The sequence below is a fragment of the Acinonyx jubatus genome, chromosome C1, assembly GCF_027475565.1.
Source record: "Acinonyx jubatus isolate Ajub_Pintada_27869175 chromosome C1, VMU_Ajub_asm_v1.0, whole genome shotgun sequence".
NCBI classification, from domain to species: domain Eukaryota; kingdom Metazoa; phylum Chordata; class Mammalia; order Carnivora; family Felidae; genus Acinonyx; species Acinonyx jubatus.
In genome coordinates, this window is record NC_069381.1 from 103486779 (window position 1) to 103510394 (window position 23616).

Here is a 23616-nt window from a genome sequence, read left to right on the forward strand (position 1 = left end):
ATACACTTTCTTGTTTCACCACAAAACTGGATGGAGACATTCTGTTACTAGTGACCTCTGAAAGAACCTATCTGTTTTATACTTATTTTTTTTAAATAGTTTTAATTGATATATATGGTTATAAAAGCATACAGTAGAGTAGATCCCACCAGTCCCACTTACTAGAAGCAATGCCTTTTATCTCATTAGCTAATATTCTTTGGCATTTACCTTCATATTTCTGAATAATATGCCTATATTGTTCTTTCTTGAGTTATCCTATTTAAGAAATATCTGTTAACTTCTTGGTATGACAAATGAGGCTTTCACTTATATGTCCCTTCCTCCTTCTCCCAACATTATAGAACCCTTATATTTAATTTTTTATTTTTTATTTATTTTTATTTTTTAATTTACATCCCAGTTAGCATAGAGTACAATAATGATTTCAGGAGTAGATTCCAGTGATTCATCCCCTATGTGTAACACCCAGTGCTCATCCCAACAAATATCTTCCTTAATGCCCCTTACCCATTTAGCCCATCCACCCATCCACAACCCCTCCAGCAACCCTGTTTGTTCTCCATATTTATGAGTCTCTTATGTTTTGTCCCCCTCCCTTGTTGATATAATTTTTGCTTCCCTTCCCTTATGTTCATCTGTTTTGAATCTTAAATTCCACATACGAGTGAAGTCATATGATATTTGTCTTTCTCTGACTGATTTCGCTTAGCATCATATCCTCTAGTTCCATCCTTGTAGTTGGCAATGGCAAGATTTCATTCTTTGTGATTGCCGAGTATGGGGCGCCTGGATGGCTCAGTCGGTTGAGTGTCCGACTTCGGCTCAGGTCATGATCTCACAGCTCGTGAGTTCGAGCCCCTCGTCAGGCTCTGAGCTGTCAGTGCAGAGCCTGGAGCCTGCTTCAGATTCTGTGTCTCCCTCTCTCTCTGCCCCTAGCCCACTCGCTTCCGTCTCTGTCTCTCAAAAATAAATACACATTTTTTAAAAAATTGTTTTTAGAAAGATTTCATTCTTTATGATTGCCGAGTTAATACTCCATTGTATATATATACCACGTCTTCTTTATCCATTCATCCATTGATGGACATTTGGGCTCTTTCCACACTTGGGCTATTGTCCATAGCGCTGCTGTAAACATGGGGGTGCATGTGCCCCTTCAAAACAGCACACCTGTATCTCTTGGATAAATACATAGTAGTGCAATTGCTGGGTCATAGGGTAGTTCTGTTTTTAATTTTTTGAGAAACCTCCATACTGTTTTCCAGAGTGGCTGCACCAGTTTGCATTCCCAGCAGCAGTGCAAAAGAGATCCTCTTTCTCTGCATCCTCGCCAACATCTGTTGTTGCCTGAGTGGTTGGTTTTAGTATAGAACTCTTTTAAATCTGTTGATTACCTTCATAAATGGTAGTACTATATTTAATGTTTTTGACCACTAACTCTAGAGTCTCCACTTTGAAAATGCGGTAATTATTCCCTCTCCTTTCCCATTAGTTTTCATCCTTGCCTTTAGTTTTCCAACTTCGGTAAACTTTAGTTTTACACTGTCAACATTGGTAATATTTACATTTCACTCTGTAATCATAATTGTTACTTCCTTGCTGTAAGGGCTGAAAATTAATACAAACAAAGCTTAACAGTACAACTGTGTAAACATTGTTCACCGTTAAGGTCTTGTGGTAGCTATGGTTATATTAGAGATTTTTAATTTTTTCCTAGGATTTTTTTTTTTGCATTGTTTGCCTTCTCATAGCCTTTTTTTCTGTCTTTCTCTAAATTCTCTATCTCATCAAATATTCTCAATTCACATTTTCCTCCAGAAACTTCCCTACCTGAACTTCTGTTCTCCTGCTCCAGTTTTAAGTGGCTAGATGTCATGCTAGGACTACTCTCTAACTGATACTCTTATATTTTAGCAGTTTATATTATAGATTTATAATATATAGATTATATATTTAGCACTTTATTTTACAGATTCCATGTCTTTTTTTTTTTTTAATGTTTATTTTTGAGAGAGAGAGAGAGAGAGTGCGAGCAGGGGAGGGACAGAGACAGAGGGAGACACAGAATCTGAAGCAGGCTCCAGGCTCCCAGCTGTCAGCACAGAGCCTGACACAGGGCTTGAACTCACGAACTGTGAGATCATGAACTGTGAGATCATCACCTGAGCCGAAGTCAGGCCAACTAAGCCACCCAAGTGTCCCTCCATATCTTTCTTTTTGGTTTTCTGTCCTGTTTTGGTGGAGCACACTCTCAGTTCATTTCCCTAAAAGGAGGCTTGTGAGAGATAAATTTTTCTGAGTCCTTAGATCTCAAAATGCCTTTATTCTGTTTTCACATTATTAGTTTGGGTGGTATTCATACCCTTTGTAGGGGACTATTTTTTCCTGTCTGGAAGCTTTCAGGGACTCTATCCATAGTGTCCTGAAACATTTACAATGATTTATATATATATGAGGTTTTGTTTTTCATTCATTATGGGTTGTTTGAAGGGTTCTTTTAGTCTAAAGATGGGTGTTCTTCATTTGTGGGATAATTTCTTTCTCTTCTATGTTCTCATGTTTTCTCAACCTTGATCTTTTTGTTCTGCTTTCTGGAAGATCTTAAGGTGTTTCCTCTCTAGCTATCTTGGCCTTTCTCTTTTATGATCTTCGCTTTTATCAAAAATCAGATAATATCTCTGTCCACTTATATTTAAGAATGAGGTATGAAAGGGGCTCCTGGGTGGCTCAGTTGGTTAAGCATCCGACTCTTGGTTTCAGCTCAGGTCATGATCTCACAGTTCGTGAGATCGAGCCCCTCATTGGGCTTTATGCTGACAGTGCAAAGCCTGCTTGAGATCTTGTTTCTCCTTCTTTCTACCCCTCCCCTGCTCATGCTCTCTCTCTCTTCTCAAAATAAGTAAGTGAACTTAAAAAAAATGAGGTATGAAAAAATTGAGAGGCTTTCTCTACATAGATAGGGATTATTTACTCATGGGTTTAATTAGTAAAGTCTGAAGGTGAAGAGTTGACTGTTACTTGGGACAAGAGTTGCCCTAAGTATCAGAAGGTTGGAATTTTTTTTGCCAGGAAATTGTCATTCTTTAGAGAGGTCACAGTTTTTGCCCAAGGCCTAGTGCCTTGGCTACTGACTATGGAGATTGCGAGGGAGGTAGTACTGAGGCTCTGGGGGGTCACACTCTTAATTAATTATCCTGATTTCAACCCCCCTACTCACTTTACCCTTCTGTACTCATCATTTTCTACATAAAAGCTGCTCGGGGATTCTGCAAGTCAGATCAGCTCCTTTCCCCCTCTGTGTACTCCTGACCTCATTTTTCTCTCCCCCTGAGTCGTCACTTCTTTCTTACTCTTCTATTCTCTTTCTGTCTTCTAAAAATTTGTAGAAATGTTTTCCCAGGTATCTAATTATTGGTTTATACCTTTGTATTAAAAAATTTTTTTTTAATCTTTATTTATATTTGAGAGAGAGAGAGACAGAATGTGAGCAGGAGAGGGGCAGAGAGAGAGGGAGACACAGAATCCAAAGCAGGCTCCAGGCTCTGAGCTGTCAGTACAGAGCCCGACGCGGGGCTCAAACTCATGAACCGCGAGATCATGGCCTGAGCTGAAGTCGGACACTGAACCGACTGAGCCACCCAGGCACCCCCCCAAAAAATAAAACAGTGTACAGTTAGGTCTTGTTTTTGTTTTATTGTTGTTTTCAATCCAATCTAATAATCTTTGTCTCTTAATTGGAGTGTTTATTGCATTTATTGATATGCTTGAATTTAAGTCTACCATCTTGATACTTTTTGTGTTGTCTGTCCTTTGTTTCCTTGTTACACCTTTTTTTTACTCAAAAAATTAAAAAGGTTTTTTTTTAATATTTATTTTTGAGAGAGAGAATGTGAACAGGGGAGGGGCAGACAGAGAGGGAGACACAGAATCTGAAGCAGGCCCTAGGCTCTGAGCTATCAGCATAGAGCCAGATGCGGGGTCGAGCCATGAGATCATGACCTGAGCCGCAATTGGACACTTAACCAACTGAGCCACCCAGGCACCCCTACTCAGAGATTTTTAAGGTTAAGTTTATCTCTTTTACTTTCTCTCTTTTCTTTATTTTTCTCTCCCTCCTTCCCTCTCTCCTCCCTATCTTCCTCTCACTCTCTCAGTGTTTGCTCTAGGGATTCAATATACACTCCTAACATTTCCTTAAACTTAATTATCTTAATTTAACATTAGCTTATTATTATATCTTAAATTAATATTCTATTGTTTCATATTTAATGTAAGACCCTTAAAATAGTAGGATTCCCTTCCCCCCAGGCCTTTGTGCTGTTATCTATTTTACTTACATATATTTTATATAGTTTATACTTTTTTTTTTTAATGTTTATTTTTTAAGAGAGAGACAGCATGAGTGGAAGAGGGTCAGAGAGAGGGAGGCACAGAATCCGACACAGGCTCCAGGCTCTGAGCAGTCAGCACAGCTCAGATGGCCATTTTCTCCCAATATCTCTTCACATGGTCTTTTCTGAGTGTGTGTCTGTGTCCAGATTTCCTCTTTCTGTAAGGATTGGGGCCCATGCTAATGACCTCATTTTAATTTAATTACCTCTGTAAAGACTTTAACATAATGTCACATGTGGAGGTGTATAGGGTTAGGACTTCAACATATGATTCTGGAGGGTCACACCCCCATAGCAAACTGCTTGATGTTTTTCACAGACTTTGGGAAATTCTAGACTGTTATCTGCTCAAGTATTGTTTCTATTCTGTTCTCTCTCCTCTCCTTCTGGAGCTCTATTAACATGTATATTAGATCTCATCACTGAGCTTTTTTATGTTCCTTTCTGTGTTCCAAGTGTTTTTTTATGTTCCTTTCTGTATTTTCCATCCTTTTTCTCTTTAGTGCTTCCTTTTAGATATTTTCTATTAACCAGTCTTCTAATTCATTAATTCTCTTCTGTTGAATCTTATCTGTTGTTAAACCCACCTATTAGTTTTATTTAGTTCACTTGTTCAGTTCTAGAATCACCATTTGATTTTTTTTTCCTCCCATCATCACCCCCCCCCCCCATTTCTTTTTAGAGAATTTGATTTTCTGGTAAAATTCTGCTGATCTTTTTTCTTCATCTTTATCTTTCAGTTTTTCATTCTGTTTAAAATTTTGAAACATTCTCGTACTTGTAAACATCTTAGGTACATTATGAAGACATTTTTTTTCGAGAATCATTTGAAACTAAGTTGGTGACGTCCCATCACCCCCAAATATTTTCATTTGTGTTTTCCTGCCAGACAATTATATTCTCCTTTATAAATGTAAAGTATAGCCATTTAATCAGGAAATTAATTGATACATTGACATACCATTATTATATAATACTTAAACCCTATTCAGATGACCAGTTTTTATGGCAAAAGATCCTGTCCAGAATAATATTGCATTTATTGCATTTTTATTTTCCTTTGATCTAAAACAATTCCTCTCTCTTTTCCTTGGTTTTCATGTTCTAAATATGTTTGAAGATTATAAGTCAAAATATTTTGTACAGTGTACCCCAGTTGAGATTGATTGATTTTTAATTTACATCCAAGTTAATTAGCATAGAGTGCAATAATGATTTCAGGAGTAGAATCCAGTGATTCATCCCCTATGTGTAACACCCAGTCCTTATCCCAACAAGTGTCTTCCTCAATGCCCCTTAATCATTTAGCCCATCCCCCTACCCACAACCCCTCCAGCAACCCTCAGTTTGTTCTCTGTATTTAAGAGTCTTATGTTTTGTCCCCCTCCTTGTTTTTATATTATTTTTGCTTCCCTTCCCTTATGTTCATCTGTTTTGAATCTTAAATTCCACATATGAGTGAAGTCATATGATATTTGTCTTTCTCTAATTTCACTTAGCATGGAACCTACAGTTCCATCCACGTAGTTGCACATGGCAAGATTTCATTCTTTTTGATTGCTGAGTAATACTCCATTGTATATATATATACCACATCTTCTTTATCCATTCATCCATTGATGGACATTTGGGCTCTTTCCACACTTGGGCTGTTGTTGATAGTGCTGCTATAAACATTGGGGTGCATGTGCCCCTTCAAAATAGGACACCTGTATCCTTTGGATAAATACCTAGTAGTGCAATTGCTGGGTCATAGGGTAGTTCTGTTTTTAATTTTTTGAGAAACCTCCATACTGTTTTCCAGAGTGGCTGCACCAGTTTACATTCCCACCAGCAGTGCAAAAGAGATCCTCTTTCTCTGCATCCTCGCCAACATCTGTTGTTGCCTGAGTTGTTCATGTTAGTCATTCTGACACGTGTGAGGTGGTATCTCATTGTCATTTTAATGTGTATTTCCCTGATAAAGAGTGATGTTGAACATATTTTCATATGTCTGTTAGCCAAATGGATGTCTTCTTTGGAGAAGTGTCTATTCAGTGTCTTTTGCCCATTTTCTTCACTGGATTATTTGTTCTTTGGGTGTTGAGTTTGATAAGTTCTATATAGATTTTGGATACTAACCCTTTATCTGGTATGTCATTTGCAAATATCTTCTCCCATTCCATCAGTTGCCTTTTAGTCTTGCTGATTGTTTTCGCTGTGCAGATGCTTTTATTTTGATGAGGTCCCAATAGTTCATTTTTCCCTGTTGGGATTTATGTGATTTTTTTGTGTGTGATCAGATTTATGTTACTCATCTTTAATAGGAATATCACATAATTGATTGTATTCTTCTCATCACACAAGTTTGATGTCTTGCACTACCTGTTATATTTCTTTTGATATCTTGTTAATGTAGTGTCTTCCAGGCTTGTCCATTGAAAAGTTTTCACTTGGTAATTGCTATGGATCGAATTGTGTACTCCAAAAAGATGTTGAAGCCCTAATTCCTAGTATACATGAATGTGACCTTACTTAGAAGTAGGGTCTTTAGGGGCGTCTGAGTAGCTCAGTCGGTTGAGCATCCGACTTTGGCTCAGGTCATGATCTCGCCTTCTGTGAGTTCGAGCCCCACGTCAGGCTCTGTGCTGACAGCTCAGAGCCTGGAGCCTGCTTCAGATTCCGTGTCTCCTTCTCTTTCTGCCCCTCCCCTGCTTGCACTCTGTCTTCCTCTCTCTCAAAAATAAATAAACATTGAAAAAAATTTAAAAAAAGAAAGAAAGAAATAGGGTCTTTGCAGATATAACCAAATTAAGTTGAGGTCATTAGGGTGGGCCTTAATGCAATGTAACGTGCGTCCTTCTAAGAAGGAAATTTGGATACAGACAACACACAGAGAACATCATATGACAACCAAAACAGATAACTGTAGTGATGCAGCTGCAAGCCAAGGGGCATCAAGGGTGGATGGCTACCACCAGAAGCAAGGAAAAGGTAAGGAAGGATTCTGGCCAGTCTCGAAGGAAGGATAGCCCTGCTGACAGCTTGATTTTGGACTTCTACCCACCAGAATTAGGAGACAATAAATTTCTGTTGTTTTAAGCCATCTAATTTGTGGTACTTTATTACCACAACCCTGGGAAAGTAATAATTAGTGTTTTATGGGGAGGTATCTTGAAACTATGTAATAAATATCTTATTCATCATTAAACCTTCAATTTATTCATGTATTTAGTCATTATGGACTTTTAGACTCTTATTTATTCAATGTTTTAATTCATTACTACCAATAATTATTGTGATGTTCAAATTGAACCAGATTTGGCCAGTGGGAGCTCCTTTCAGGCTGCTTTCTGTGTTCTTTTACATGTCCCTATCATTTTTTTGAGCATTTCATTACTTTTGGAATGAGGTGTTCCACCCTATCTTGCATTTTCTGCCAGGCCCTGGAATCAGTCATTTACCAAGGAGCCTGCATTCCTTTTCATGAAAAACTATTTAGAAACCAAGATCTGAGTACTAGGTGTACTCATTGATGTTGGGATATCACAACTTCCAGACCATTTCCTACAGAGGTGGGAAATCAACGTTTGTATGTAATTTCTGTATCTGCCTATATATATTGGAAACCATGAGTTCACATTTTTCTCTCCAATCCCAATCCAACACCACAGGATTCATTCTAGTGTTCTCCCTTTCCCCATTTGTAATTGCTTTTTCTTTTTCTTTCTTTCTGTTTTTTTTTTTTTTCATGTTTATTTATTTTTGAGAGACAGAGTGGGAGCATGGGAGGGGGAGAGAGAGGGGCAGACACAAAATCTGAAACAGGCTCCAGGCTCTGAGCTGTCAGCACAGACCCAAACACGGGGCTCATGCTCACAAGCCATGAGATCATGACCTGAGCTGAAGTCGGATGCTTAATTGACTGAGCCACCGAGGTGCCCCTATAATTGTTTTTTCTAACAATACAAAACCTTATCCCCCTTATTTTCAACATAATCACTCACTTGATCCATCCCTGTGTGTAGCCAGACTTCCAGCACATCTATCCCTCCTCATCTACCTCTTTGAGCCCAAAGCCCAAAGCTTTCTCTGTGTCTTGGCTAGGTCTCAGCATCCCAAGCAGTGCCTTCCTGCCATGCACACGTGCTCCTCTCCCATTTTGCCTCCATTATCTTACTTTAGGCTACCCAGTCTCTCTCTTTAGCTACAGCTAACAGATTTTGGACTAAAGTGTTCAAGATGGGATTTATCTCTATTTTCTCAAACATGTGAAACAACTATTTGGTTTTGGTCAGATAATTCCAATATTGGCTTCACCTGTTATGAGTCTGTTTCTAGTGTCTTTTTTCTTTTAGGTCATTTAGTCCTATGTCTTGGCATGCTGGCTAATTTTGTGTTGAGTGCTAACATTGTATGTGAAAGTATTTATAGTCTCTAGATGACTTTTCTTTCTCTGGAGAGGATAAACCCTGTCCTTCACTAGGTGGGTATTGTGAGAACTGATTGTATTAATCCAGTCTGAAACTGAACTGACTTGGGCTGAATTGCAGTTTGAGCACAACTTTGTCATCTTCTGGTTCTTCCCAGCTTCTAGGACATAGAGTTTCCCCACTGAGAGGCTGACGTTATCACTAGGGCCCCTCCTCTGTTGCAGGATTTGAACTCTAATCCTTGTCTCCTCACCACCATGAGATTGTGTTAAACTACTCTTTTCAAAGTTTTCTGTTTGGCTTCTTAATTCCCTCTTCTTCAGAATTTAGCAAATATCTTAATGGGGAAAAAACAGCATATTGTTGAGCCATTTCTGTCCCTTCTCTTTCACCAGAATCTTGGCCTTTCAAGTCTCTAATTTTTAGGTGTACAAATCAACAAGACTGTTAAAAGTTCTGCTTTTTTTCTTCATATTTAATAGTGGCCCTCTGCCTTGTCCTTTCACCTGAGTTCTCAAATTCTTGCCTGGTTCACCAAAATCAGCAGAACCCTGAGAGAAAAGGCAGCTGCAGAACGCCAGCTTGACTTTTCTCACAGATTCATGCGATGGGGTTTGTCACTTAAGGTTTGGTGTTCTCAGCACTCTCCAGCACACTGAAATGTGTGTGTGCGCATGCATGTGTCTGTCTGGCTGTCCTAGTTGTTCTTGGTGGGAGCGCTGCTCCACTGCAGGCTACTCAGGTATATCCAGAAGCAAAAGCTCAACTCTAGCACATACTTTTCTGTTCCATTTCTTTCTTTTTTTTTTTTTTTAAAGGGGCGCCTGGGTGGCTCAGTTGATCAGGTGCCCGACTGCGGCTCGAGTCATGATCTCATAGTTTGTGAGTTCGAGCCCTGCACTGCATCAGGTTCTGTGTTAACAGCTCAGAGCCTGGAGCCTGCTTCGGATTCTGTGTCTCCCTCTCCCTCTGCTCCTCCCCCTTCGCACTCTGTCTCTGTCTCAAAAATAAATCAACGTTAAAAATTTTTTTTTAAATAATGCTCCTTGGGGCACCTGGGTGGCTCAGCTAAACGTCTGACTCTTGATCTCGGTTGAGGTCATGATCTCATGGTTTGTGAGGCCCGTCTGCATCTTGGGCTCCACACTGGGTGTGGAGCCTGCTTAGGATTCTCTCCCTCTTCCTCTCCCCCTCCCTTGCTTGCACACAGGTACATGCACATGGTTGCGTTCTCTCTCTCTCTCTCTCTCAAAGAAATAATGTTTCTTGTTCAATCTACCAAAGTGATCTCACAATCTAATGGTCCAAGAGTCTTAACAAAAGAAAAAGACAGACAATTTTAGGGTATTGGTATTAAGATAATTAGAGCAATAGAATTTAAGCCAGGTGATAAAGGTTAACATCAACAATGGCACATCATATTGGTTATATGTACCCTTGATATGACATGGTGATAATAGTGCTTTACCTCTGTGGTCTTCCTCCCAAAAACCTATAATCCCAGTCTAATCAGAAGGAAAACATCAGGCAAATCTTATTTGAGGGACAGTCTACAAAATACCTGACCAATACTCCTCGAAACCGTCAAGGTTATCAAAAACAAGGAAAATCTAACAAACTTACAGAAAAGCCTAAGAAGACATGACTACTAAATGTACTGTAGTATCCTGCATGGATCTTGGAACAGGAAAAGGATATTAGATAAACACTGAGGAGGGGCGCCTGGGTGGCTCAGTCGGTTAAGCATCCAGCTTCAGCTCGGGTCATGATCTCACGATTCGTGAGTTCAAGCCCCATCCTGGGCTCTCATCCTGCTGACAGCTCCTGGCCTAGAGCCTGCTTCAGAGTCTGTCTCTCCCCTCTCTCTGCTCTTCCCCTGTCCCCCCACTCATGCTCTGTCTCTCTCTCAAAAATAAATAAACATTAAAAAAATTATTTAAAAATTGAGGATATCTACATGAAGTATATGGACTTAAGTTAATAATAATTATCAAAATCAGTTCATTAATTGTGACAAATGTATCATACTAATATTAGAGGTTAGTAAAAGGGAAAATTGGGAACTCTCTGTATAATCTTTATAGTAATTTTTTATACCTAAAACTTTTAAAATCAAAAGTTTAGGGGCACCTGGGTGGCTCATTCGGTTAAGTATCTGACTCTTGACTTTGTCTGAGGTCATAATCTCATGGTTCATGATTTTCGAGCCCCACATTGGGCTCTGCGCTGACAGCATGGAGCCTGCTTGGTATTCTCTCTCTTTCTCTCCCCCTTTCATGCTTACTCTCTATCTCTCTCTCAAAATAAATAAAAATAAACTTAAAAATAATAATAAAATCAAAATTTTCTTTTTTTCTTTAATTTTTTTAATGTTTATTTATTTTTGTAAGGCAGCTATGCTCACCACTATACCACCAATGCCTTTTAATGTTTATTTTTGAAGGAGAGACAGCAAGGGGGTGGGGGGAAGGGCAGAGAGAGGGGGAGACACAGAATTCGAGACAGGCTCCAGGCTCCAGGCTCCAGGCTCCAGGCTCTGAGCTGTCAGCACAGAGCGTGACATGGGGCTCGAACTCACAAACTGTGAGATCATGACCTGAACCAAAGTCAGACACATTACCAAGTAAGCCACCCAGGCACCCCCCAAAAGTTTATTTCTTAAAAAAGTCCACACTGTTTGACCTCCCAGGCTGTAGTACTTTATGGATTTGATTTTTGTCTATCTTCTTAGTCATTACTGTGTCTCCAGTACCTAGAAGATTGGCCAGCACATTTAAACTCTCAATAAATATTGGTTTGGTAAAATGGATAGAAAAGAGCAAGGGAAGATTAAGTATAGATAGCCTCAAAGTTTCTAGCTTGGGCAACTATATGGATGATAATATTCATTTAAGGAAAAAAGCAGAGACTGGAAACTACTCCATGATTGACAGATTTGTTTTTTATTTTGTTTTTCAATGTTTATTTATTTTTGAGAGAGTGTATTTGCATGAGTAGGGGAAAGGTAAAGAGAAGGGGGTACAGAAGATCCCAAGCAGGCTCTGTGCTGACAGCAGAGAGCCCGATGTGGGGCTCAAACTCCCGAACCGTGAGATCATGACCTGAGAAGTCAAACACTTAACTGACTGAACAACCCAGGTGCCCTGGGTTTTTTTTGTTTGTTTTGTACCAGTGCTATAGTTAATAATGAGGAAATCTGGTCAAAGTCAAAATAGTAATATCTTAGTCCTTTTCTCAGAGGAGTAACTCTTCTTTTTTTCTTTTAGGCATACAAAACCTTTGCTAATCGAGTGAACAATTTAAAGAAGAAGCTGGATCAATTGAAGTCAACCCTTCCTGATCCTGAAGAATCACCAGTCCCTTCCCCAAGCATGGATGCTCCTTCTCCAACTGGTTCCGAGTCTCCTTTTCAGGGAATGGGAGGTGAGGAATCCCAGTCACCAGCCATGGAGAGTGAGAAGTCTGCCACACCTGAGCCTGTGACAGATAATCGTGATGTGGAAGACATGGAACTCTCAGATGTGGAAGATGATGGGTCAAAAATCATTGGTATGTCCTTTATGTGATTAAAGGGCACCTTGTTCCTTACGTATTTTCTTTTCCCACCAACGAATCTATCACAAGCTGGTATTAAGAGCAGCAAGATTAGGGGCGCCTGGGTGGCTCAGTCGGTTGAGCGGCCAACTTTGGCTCAGGTCATGATCTTGTGGTTCGTGAGTTCTAGCCCTGCATCAGGCTCTGTGTTGACAGCTCAGAGCCTGGAGTCTGCTTTGGATTCTGTGTCTCTCTCTCTCTCTCTGCCCCTCCCCCACTTGCGCGCGCGCACTCTCTCTCTCTCTCTCTCTCTCTCAAAAATAAATAAACATTAGGGGCCTCTGGGTGGCTCAGTCGGTTAATCATCAGACTTCAGCTCAGGTCATGATCTCGAGCCCTGCTTCGGGCTCTGTGCTGACAGCTCAGAACCTGGAGCCTGCTTCTGATTCTGTGTCTCCCTCTCTGTCTCTGCCCCTCCTCCTTTCATGCTCTGTCTCTCAGTAATAAACATTAAAAAAAATTTTTTTAATAAATAAACATTAAAAAAAAAAAAAAAGAGCAGCAAGATTAGATTAGAACAGCAGTGTATTATTATCCCGGTTTAGGATTTGGTATGCCACATGGGCTAAGAATCATTGCTTAAGATCTGTTCTGTTCAATATGGTAGCCACTAGCTACTTACTTGTGGCTGTTGAGCATTTGAAATGTGGCTTGTCCAACTTGAGATGTACTCTAATTTAAAGGTACTTACTGGGGAAGGGGGCACCTGGGTGGCTCAGTCAGTTAAGCATCCAACTCTTGGTTTCAACTCAGGTCATGATCTCATGGTTTATGGGTTCAAGCCCTGCATCGGGCTCTCTGCTGTCAGTGTGGAGCCTACTTTGGATTCTCTTCCACCGTAGCTCTCTGCCCTTCCCTGCCCACCCCACTCAAAAATAAATATTTTTTTTAAAAAAGATACACACTGGATTCTGAAAACTTAGTACCCAAAATGAAAATATCTCAATAATTTTTATATTTATGTTTTTAAATTTTTTTTTAATGTTTATTTATTTTTGAAACAGAGAGCATGAACGGGGGAGGGTCAGAGAGAGAGGGAGACACAGAATCCGAAGCAGGCTCCAAGCTCTGAGCTGTCAGCACAGAGCCCAACGCGGGGCTCAAACTCACGGACCGTGAGATCATGGCCTGAGCCGAAGTCGGACGCTTAACGGACTGAGCCACCCAGGCACCCCAATAATTTTTATATTTATAACAGAATGAAAATATTTGAGAGATGCTTAGGTAAAATATATAATTAAAGTTAATTTTACTTGTTTCTCCCTTTTTTTTAAGTCTATTTATATTTATTTTGAGAGAGAAAGAATGAATTCCAAGCAGGCTCAGAGCCTATCCCGATGGAGGGCTTGAACTCAGCTGAAAACTGTGAGAACATGACCCGAGCTGAAATCTAAGAGTTGGACGCTTAACCAACTGAGCCACCCCAACACCCCTCTACTTTTTTTTCTAATGTGGCCATTAGAAAAGCTAAACTTACATGTGTGGCTTGAATTACATTTCTGTTGAACAGCACTGTTCTAGAAGGAGGGGCACTTATACTCTTGACCTTCCAAGATTCCAAAGCCATGCCCCTGGCTGGCTCAGTAAGTAGGCGTGTCTGTTGATCTTGGAGTGGTGAGTTTGAGCTCCACACCGAGTGAGGAGATTACTTTAAAAAAAAAAAAAAAAGTCTCCCAGTCTTTCCAGTACCTAGCTGGCTCAGTCAGAAGAGCATGTGACTCTTGATCTTGGGGTCTGGAGTTCCAGCCCCATGTTGGGTGTAGAGATTACATACATTCTAACTAACATATATACACATGCACACAAACAAAATTAACCTCGATTGGTGCATTGTTTCTCTGACATCCCAAGCTTTATAATCATTCTTGTTAGGCAGTTGGAGTTTTGTTGGATTTAATGCATAAGTTTCTATGTCTTAGAAAGCTCTCAGGTTAATGGAAAAGAAAAGACAGGGTAATTTATGACTATAAATATTGTAACTAAAAGAACACATGTGTGCCAAATAACATGATCCCAGAAATGTACAAATTTAATACACAAATACTAAGAAAATGCAAATAAATCTTTAAAAAGATAAAAAATGAATTTGGGAAATTTATTTTAAGCAGGTGTTGAAGGAGAGAAGCAACATAAAGAGTATGGCTTATGTAAAAATGATTAAGTGAGTGAATGATTTTTCTCTAAAGCATTGTGCTTTATACCCCCAAATCCAGATATATTAGGACACATTTCATACTGGAAGTCAAGTCTGGAAAGCAGTAATGCAGTCTCACCTCTTTTCTTTAAACAGTAGAGGACAGGAAGGAAAAACCTGCGGAGAAGTCCGCTGCTTCCACTTCTGTACCCACAAAGCCAACAGAAAGTATCTCCAAGGCCTCTTCGTGTACCCCAGTGCCTGTGACCATGACAGCAACGCCCCCTCTTCCAAAGCCTGTGAATACTTCTCTTCTGTCCCCTTCTCCAGCACTGGCTTTGCCAAACCTGGCTAATGTGGATCTGGCAAAGATCAGTTCCATCCTTAGTAGCCTGACATCAGTCATGAAAAATACTGGTAAGTAAGCCCCATAAAGAAGATAAAAGGCTTATTTTCATCTTTCTAATTGAACCATCATCAGTCTGGGTTTTTTGTTGCTTTTTTTCCTTAAATTAACAGTGATTTTTTTAAGTCGAAAAACAAATACATGGTCATTATAGAAAAATAAAATAAGGGAATAAAATAAATAACCTGCAACCCTACTACCCTGAAAGACGCTAGTTGTGTCTAACTTTACCAGTGTGTGTGTGTGTGTGTGTGTCTGTGAATGTTTTGGTAGATTAAATATTTGTAATAATTTTTCTTTCAATAATTGAAGCATATTGTATATGAACTTATCTAAGCCTTTATTACTAGACATCTGATATTTTTGTAATTTTTCACTGTTTTAAAGAATACTATAATGAACCACCTTGATGCTAAAATCTATGCACAACCCTTCCTAAATGGTTGATGAGTATATAGGGCTTTTTCTTTCCTTAATGGAAATGTTAATGAAAATACACACAAGTAGAGCACCTTTGTGTACACATCATTCATCTTCAACAGTAGAAACACATGGCCACTCTGGTTTCTGCTGTGCCTTAGCCAATCTTGATAATTTTGAAGAAAATCCCAATTACTTAATTTCTTTATAAAAACTTAAATTTATATTTCTCATATAAAGACCAAAAAAACCCATACAGTTTGTTTTTTTTTTAATATAATTTATTGTCAAGTTGGCTAACATACAGTTTGTACAGTGTGCTCTTGGTTTTGGGGGTAGATTCCCATAATTCATTGCTTACATACAACACCCAGTGCTCATCCCAACAAGTGCCCTCCTCGATGCCCATCACCCATTTTCCCCTCTCCCCCCCAGCCAACATACAGGTTTTTAATCTTTTCATGTTATACTAAAATGATCACCAAAAATGTACTATTTTATGTACCAAGCACATGAAAGTTCCCTTTGTTTCTCAGCCTCTCCAGCACTATTTTGTTTTATTTTAATCTTTGTCAAATTCAGTCTTAAAAGTCATTTGTTTTGGGGTGCCTGACTGGCTCAGTCAGTAGAGCATGCAGTTCCTTTTAAGTAATCTCTACATCCAATGTGGGACTCAAACCCACAACCCTGAGATCGAGTCGCACACTTCACCAACTGAATCAAGCCTGGTACCTCAAGCATGCATCTCTTGATCTCAGGGTCATGCGTTGAAGCCCTACATTGAGTATAGAGATTACTTAAAAAAAAAAAAAAAGTAACTTGTTTTAATTTACATTTTTTTGGTTAACAATGTGATAAAAACTTTTTCATTTTTATTTTTCTTTGTGAAATATCTACCTATTCATATTTTTGTCATTCAAAAATTATTCTTTTTTTTATTATATACCCTTTTTTTTTCTGAATTAAAAACTAACACAGTGTTTTAAAATATAAAGATGTAGGAGCACCTGGCTGGCTCAGTTGGTGGAGCATGGGACTCTTGATCTCAAGGTCATGTGTTCAAGCCCCATGTTGGGCATGGAAGTTGCTTATATGATCTCATTTTAAAGGCCTTTTCAAAAGCAAATAATTTATTAATCACATAGAATTATGCAGTGGGTTGAGTTACACAATTGGAATGGCTCTGATCATAATGAGCCAGCAATATTTACTGAGCATCTACAAGATTCTGTGGTGTTGATGCCATTTGGTAGAAAGAAAAGAAGTAGGTTCCCTAAGTCTCTTTTGGCTCTCAAAACTAAAAAATACATCTGAAAGTGCTTGTTTACTTTAGGGGTGTTCAAAGTAGACAGCAGATTTTAATCTAATTTTCATATTTTTTCCTTTGTACAAGCCATGATATGCCCTATTTGTGGATCTGTCACAGAAGCATTCCTGTTAAACATACCAAACTGGTTTGAGTGAGTGGAAAGTTATTGTGAATTTAATGGTCATTTTGAACCGAATTTTCTTGAGTTAATCTTTCTGCCACCAGGGGTCAGTCCTGCATCAAGACCTTCTCCAGGAACTCCTACAAGTCCCAGCAACCTCAGCACTGGCCTGAAAACACCTGCACCTGCCCCGACAACATCTCACAATCCTCTGGCAAATATCCTCTCAAAGGTGGAGATCACCCCAGAGAGCATTCTGTCTGCTCTTTCCAAAACCCAGACACAGTCAGCCCCTGCACTACAAGGTAAACTGACCTGTGCCACAGGGACTTGAATTGTGATTGTTTGTCTCTGGCTTAATCCTGGGTTCCAGTTCTGAAGCATCCAAAGCCATGAAATGTATAATACAGTTAGTTCATTGTCTTGTTTATATTTCTTATCTACAAGCTGGCATTTATAGAATTAGAAACTGTCAAAGCTGAAAGAGACAAAATACCATCTGGTCTAATACCCTCCTTTTCAGGTGAGGAGAATAAGGCTCAGTGAAGTGATGTGACCTGCTTAAGGTTACAAATTTATCTACTTAGTGATGAGTTGAGACTAAAAGCCAGATTGCTTGACTGGATTCTAGTATTCTTTTACCTACACCATGAGCCCTCTAGGGGCTGCATTTATTCCAGCTCTGAGGACCGGTTAGTATATGTTGAGGCTTATATTTTTAATGTTAACCAAAGCTAAAGACAGTAAGAAAGGTCAATCTACCATCAAAAATCTTATGAGAAATGATTTTCTTTTTTTATGTCCTAATTTAGAGGCCTTTATTTGTAGGTATAGCACATCTCTGTACCTGTAATCTCTACCTTATTTGAACCTAGTATACTTTGTTAATTATCTGTTTTGTGTCTAAAACTGCTTTAATATTTTTTCATAAAACATACCTGCTCTCTGTTCTCAAAACCTCCAGATACAAGCACAATCGTTATTTAGCACCTCAGTATAATTATGCAGTGAATTATAAATATCAGAGCAATATCTTCAATACAGTGATTTAACTCTGTATCAAAGTTCTCAACCAGGAGCCTCCAGGGGACATTAATAATACTTACAGCTTTTCCTTTCAGTAGATTATGACACCAGCGTCATGTGGACTTTCTCATCAGGCAAAATTTGAACAGAACTAGGTGTTCTGACAGCATGTGTTTTTGGGGACCCCAGAAGACAATCTTTGTGGAGTAACTGGGTGGTTCATCACCTTTCATTTCCTTGTGGAAGATAGAATGCTTGACTTTTAAGAAACTTTATCCAGCAACTTAAATAGATGCATTTTTAAAAGCCTATAGAGATTCTAAGGGATCTCTTAGAACTTTGCTCTGATTGTGTCACCCACAGCCATTATTGACAGATTTTTAACACAAAAGAATGACTTCAATGGGCAAAAAGTCCAATAGAGTATGGCCCGTTAAGATTGAAGAAAGGTGCTGTGCCTGGGTGGCTCAGGCAGTTAAGTGTCTGATTCTTGATTTTATCCCAGGTCATGACCTCACGAGTCTGGCTCTGCACTGACAACGTGCTCTCTCTCACTCTCCCTCTCTCACTCTCTCTTAAATAAATAAACTTTAAAAAAAAAATCAAAGAACAATGTTAATATTTAGTGGTAAGGGACTATATCACCTATTATCAGAAATCTGAGTAGTGTCTATCTTAACAAGATGATCTTTTGAAGAAATCCCACAGTATCTGAAAGATATGCTGAAATATCTTAAAAATCATGACGTCATGTCATGTTCTAGTGCTTGAGGACTTCTGATTTTGGTATGAACAGTGGCTGCTAAGAATTAAATCAAACTGTTAGGAGGGGGAAGTTATATAGCCAGAGAACTTTTTGGAAATGAAACATGTTTTTTGTTTGTTTCAGCAGGATAATTGAAATAATATTTGTTACTCAGATATTAGTGAATTTTGGATAACATGCACCATTAAATATATAACTTTATGGCAGTTAAAAATGTTCCAAGGATGGGGGCACCTGGGTAGCTCAGTCAGTTAAGTGTCCGACTTTGGTGTAGGTCATGATCTCACGGTTCATGAGTTTGAGCCCTGCATCGGGCTCTGTGCTGACAGCTCAGAGCCTGGAGTTGCTTCAGATTTTGTGTCACCCTCTCTCTGCCCCTCTCCTGCTCACACTCTGTTTCTGTCTCTCAAAAACAAATAAACATTAAAAAAAAAATTTTTTTTTAATGTTCCAAGGATGGAGTAATCTCAGAATTCTTCAGAGCTTAAGTCTGTTGGTAAATATGGATTAAAATTGAAATCTTGAAGAATCATTAAGTAAAGTACCATATAAAGTACTGGTGTCTTTCATCACACCATTATGAAGGAACAGTTTTAGTGTATGACGAAAAGCTACAAATCTGGGTGAAGTATGCCCAAAAGGTTTTCATTTATGACCAGAAATTGGGTAAATTTGCCAACACATGATTGAATTTATAGGACCTCCTTTTATCTCTTTGTCAAGTATTTTTCTAAAAAGTTTTCTACAGGAGGAGCAGTTTGCTTTGGTGGACTTCAGCCTTTACCCCAAAGAATTCTTTCTCAGAGCTTCTGAGGTTTTGTCTATCAGTGAGTAGGGTTGAATCTCATCAGTGTCAACTTGGGTAGATGAATAATTCTTAAATTTTCCAAGCTATAATATGATCTAGCTTTGTAAGTCTTTGGGGTGTGTGTTTGCATGTTTACTATTGCTACATTTTACAACCAAAAATGATAGCAAAACCATTGTTTCCCCAAAGTCTAGCAAGAGATGCTTGAAAAAAGTGTCCTGTTCAAACAAATTTCAGCAATGTGCATACGTGATCTCTCTCTTGAGAATAAATAACAGTGTTCATTAACTTACTAGAAACAATTGCAGAGGCTAGAAAGGAATATCTATTTGCATTTACAGAAACAGTTCCACAGATCAAATGTTAAGAAATACTGGCTTAAAGTATTATTTTAAGGATAATTTGCCTCCTTTCTCTTCCTGCTTTGTCTTGTTTAAACTATGAATGATTCTGACACTAAAATCTTCCCTTTCCTGTTGTCTTTTATTGTGCTGTGTTAGACTTGTTTGATGACTGTACTAGAAACATTTCAGTAATTTGCTCTCTTTATATTGAGAAATAGGTCCAGTATTTTCTATGACATTTAGCCATTGCTTGTTTGGTCTGGATTCTCTTTGGCCTCATATTTTAATGTCTATCTGGTTCCCGCTGGAATGAATGAGAATATCCGATTAGCCTACATTGTTTTAATTGTAGGGCAGGCAGTTGTTCTTTTTAACTCCTTTAATCTCTGTTTCTACAGGCCTGTCATCTTTACTTCAGAGTGTTACTGGGAACCCAGTCCCAGCCAGCGAAGCTGCATCCCAGAGCACTTCAGCTTCCCCTGCAAACACCACAGTCTCTAGCATCAAAGGAAGAAATCTGTCCTCCAGTACCCAATCCTTTATTCCTAAAAGCTTCAACTATTCTCCTAATTCATCAACTTCCGAAGTCTCTTCGACATCAGCTAGCAAGGCCTCAATTGGGCAAAGCCCAGGGCTCCCAAGCACTACTTTTAAGCTACCATCCAACTCTATGGGGTTTACAGGAACCCACAGTACTAGCCCTGCTGCCCCACCTACTGAAGTTGCCATGTGCCAATCTTCAGAGATCTCCAAGCCAAAGCTGGAGTCTGAGTCCACCTCTCCAAGCCTGGAAATGAAGATCCACAACTTCTTAAAAGGTAATCCTGGTTTCAGTGGCTTAAACTTAAACATCCCAATCCTGAGCAGCTTGGGGTCCAGTGCCCCAGCAGAAAGCCACCCCTCAGACTTCCAGCGTGGCCCTACTAGCACGTCAATTGACAACATTGACGGAACCCCTGTGCGGGACGAACGGAGTGGGACGCCCACCCAGGATGAGATGATGGACAAGCCCACATCCAGCAGTGTAGACACCATGTCCCTGCTTTCTAAGATCATTAGCCCTGGTTCCTCAACACCCAGCAGTACAAGATCACCACCCCCTGGGAGAGAGGAAAGCTACCCCCGGGAACTCTCCAATTCTGTATCTACATATCGACCTTTTGGCCTGGGCAGTGAATCACCCTATAAACAGCCTTCGGATGGAATGGAGAGGCCATCTTCCCTGATGGACTCTTCACAGGAGAAGTTCTATCCAGATACTTCTTTCCAGGAAGATGAGGATTACCGAGATTTTGAATACTCAGGGCCTCCACCCTCTGCCATGATGAACCTAGAGAAGAAGCCGGCCAAGTCTATCCTGAAGTCAAGCAAGCTCTCTGATACCACCGAATACCAGCCAATCCTCTCCAGTTATAGCCACAGGGCCCAAGAATTCGGGGTAAAGTCTGCCTTCCCTCCATCTGTAAGGGCTCTCCTGGACTCTAGTGAGAATTGTGACCGTCTCTCCTCTTCCCCCGGGCTATTTGGTGCCTTCAGCATAAGAGGGAGTGAACCGGGGTCTGACCGGTCACCGTCACCGAGTAAGAATGATTCATTTTTCACCCCTGACTCCAACCACAATAGCTTGTCTCAGTCTACCACTGGGCATCTCGGTTTGCCGCAGAAGCAGTACCCAGAGCCTCCTCACCCAGTCCCACATCGTTCCCTTTTCTCTCCGCAGAATACCCTTGCCGCTCCCACGGGCCACCCACCCACACCAGGCGTGGAGAAAGTCCTGGCCCCCACCATTTCCACCACGTCGACGATTGAGTTTAAGAATATGCTTAAAAATGCCTCGCGAAAGCCCTCGGATGATAAGCATTTTGGCCAGGCCCCCAGCAAGGGCACTTCAAGTGATGGTGTCGGCCTGTCAAACCTCGCCCAGCCCAGCTTGACAGCCACCGATCAGCAGCAGCAAGAAGAGCACTACCGCATAGAAACCCGAGTCTCCTCCTCCTGCTTAGACTTGCCTGACAGCACCGAAGAGAAGGGGGCCCCTATAGAAACCTTGGGTTATCATAACGCATCCAATAGGAGGATGTCAGGGGAGCCGATACAGACCGTAGAGTCCGTCCGAGTTCCTGGGAAGGGAAATAGAGGACACGGGCGCGAGGCTTCAAGGGTGGGTTGGTTTGATCTGAGCACCTCAGGCAGCTCCTTTGACAATGGCCCCACAAGTGCCTCTGAGTTGGCATCCCTTGGGGGTGGGGGCAGCGGAGGCCTCACTGGCTTTAAAGCAGCACCATACAAGGAACGGGCACCCCAATTTCAGGAAAGTGTCGGCAGCTTCCGTTCCAACAGTTTCAACTCAACATTTGAGCATCATCTCCCCCCATCCCCCTTGGAACATGGGACACCCTTCCAGAGAGAGCCAGTGGGGCCGTCATCTGCCCCACCTGCCCCTCCTAAGGATCATGGGGGTATCTTCTCTCGAGATGCACCCACTCATCTACCCACAGTGGATCTTTCGAACCCCTTCACAAAGGAGGCGGCCCTGGCCCATGCTGCCCCACCCCCTCCTCCTGGAGAGCACAGCGGAGTTCCTTTCCCCACCCCACCCCCTCCTCCACCCCCTGGGGAACATAGCAGCAGTGGTGGGAGTGGTGTTCCCTTTTCTACTCCTCCTCCTCCTCCACCCCCTGTTGACCACTCTGGGGTTGTACCCTTCCCAGCTCCACCACTGGCAGAGCACGGAGTGGCGGGAGCTGTGGCAGTATTTCCCAAGGACCATAGTTCCCTTCTTCAAGGGACCCTGGCTGAGCATTTTGGGGTGCTCCCAGGACCCAGGGACCATGGGGGCCCCACCCAACGGGACCTCAACGGCCCTGGCCTTAGCCGTGTACGAGAGAGCCTCAGCCTACCCTCCCATTCTCTGGAGCACCTGGGCCCAGCCCATGGAGGAGGAGGTGGGGGAGGCAGCAACAGCAGCAGTGGCCCCCACTTGGGTCCCTCACACAGAGACGCCATCAACCGGAGTGGTATGATTTTGCGGAATCCCCGGCCAGACTTTCGGCCTAGGGAACCTTTTCTCAGCAGAGACCCATTCCACAGTCTAAAGAGACCCAGGCCACCTTTTGCTAGGGGCCCTCCGTTCTTTGCACCAAAACGCCCATTCTTCCCTCCCAGGTACTGATGGAAACCAAGGGAAAAGCATTTTGAACAGTCTAGAGAGCATTGGAAGTAGGAGTTTGATTTATTATTGTTTTTATTTGATTTCCTTCCTTTGATCTTTTTTTTTTTTTTAATGACAAAGGGCCTCCCTTCGAAATTAAAAAGCCAAACATGCTTGCATTTCACTATTCCATCCAGTCTGCTCTCCCACTGCACTTAACCCAAGCTACTTGTATTTTACAGAGGCTGGGGGGCAAAGAAACACAACCAGAGCCACTTCATTTGGCTGGGGGTTTGAGGGGGTGGGGAGGAAAACAACTCTTACCCATTTACTGAAGAGTATTACATTTGAAATAAAACTTCCATCAGTACAGAGAATAACGTGCAATGTTGGGATGTTCTTTGGGCTTGGCTTATCAAGTAGTCAATGGAAGGATCCCTTTCCCCTTCTCTCTCCCATTGAGTAACTACTGTGACCAGCTTGGCTCCCTTTCCTGTATGCTCTGTGCCCTGCTGACAAGCCGAGAGATGTTGCAAGGGGAAATAGGTGGGAGACCGTGGACCTTTGAAGTTTTGTTTTGTTTTGTTTTGTTTTTTAAAGACCTATTGAAGTTGGGTTCTTTACCTTTCTCCTAAAATCTTACCAAAAAAAAAAAAGAAATGAACCTCTTTTTCTAAAGGACTATTTGGAACTTTGAGGAGATACAGGTGTCATTCTATCCTAGTAAAAAT

At 40.8% G+C, this 23616-nt stretch overlaps 1 protein-coding gene across 12 annotated transcripts in view; it reads left to right on the top strand.

The window, feature by feature from the left end:
• Nucleotides 1-23616, top strand: part of RPRD2 (regulation of nuclear pre-mRNA domain containing 2) — a 103543-nt gene that overhangs the window by 72738 nt on the left and 7189 nt on the right. For 4 of the 12 annotated variants that reach the window (XM_027056263.2, XM_027056261.2, XM_027056262.2 and 1 more), the window contains 4 exons: nt 12073-12355; nt 14691-14951; nt 16895-17095; nt 20133-22899. In XM_027056263.2, coding sequence (XP_026912064.1) covers nt 12073-12355; nt 14691-14951; nt 16895-17095; nt 20133-22899 — 3512 coding nt within the window. Of the gene's footprint in view, nt 1-12072; nt 12356-14690; nt 14952-16891; nt 17096-20132; nt 23546-23616 lie in introns of those variants that run through there. The other 8 variants (XM_027056266.2, XM_053214749.1, XM_053214751.1 and 5 more) reach the window with 5 other exon arrangements.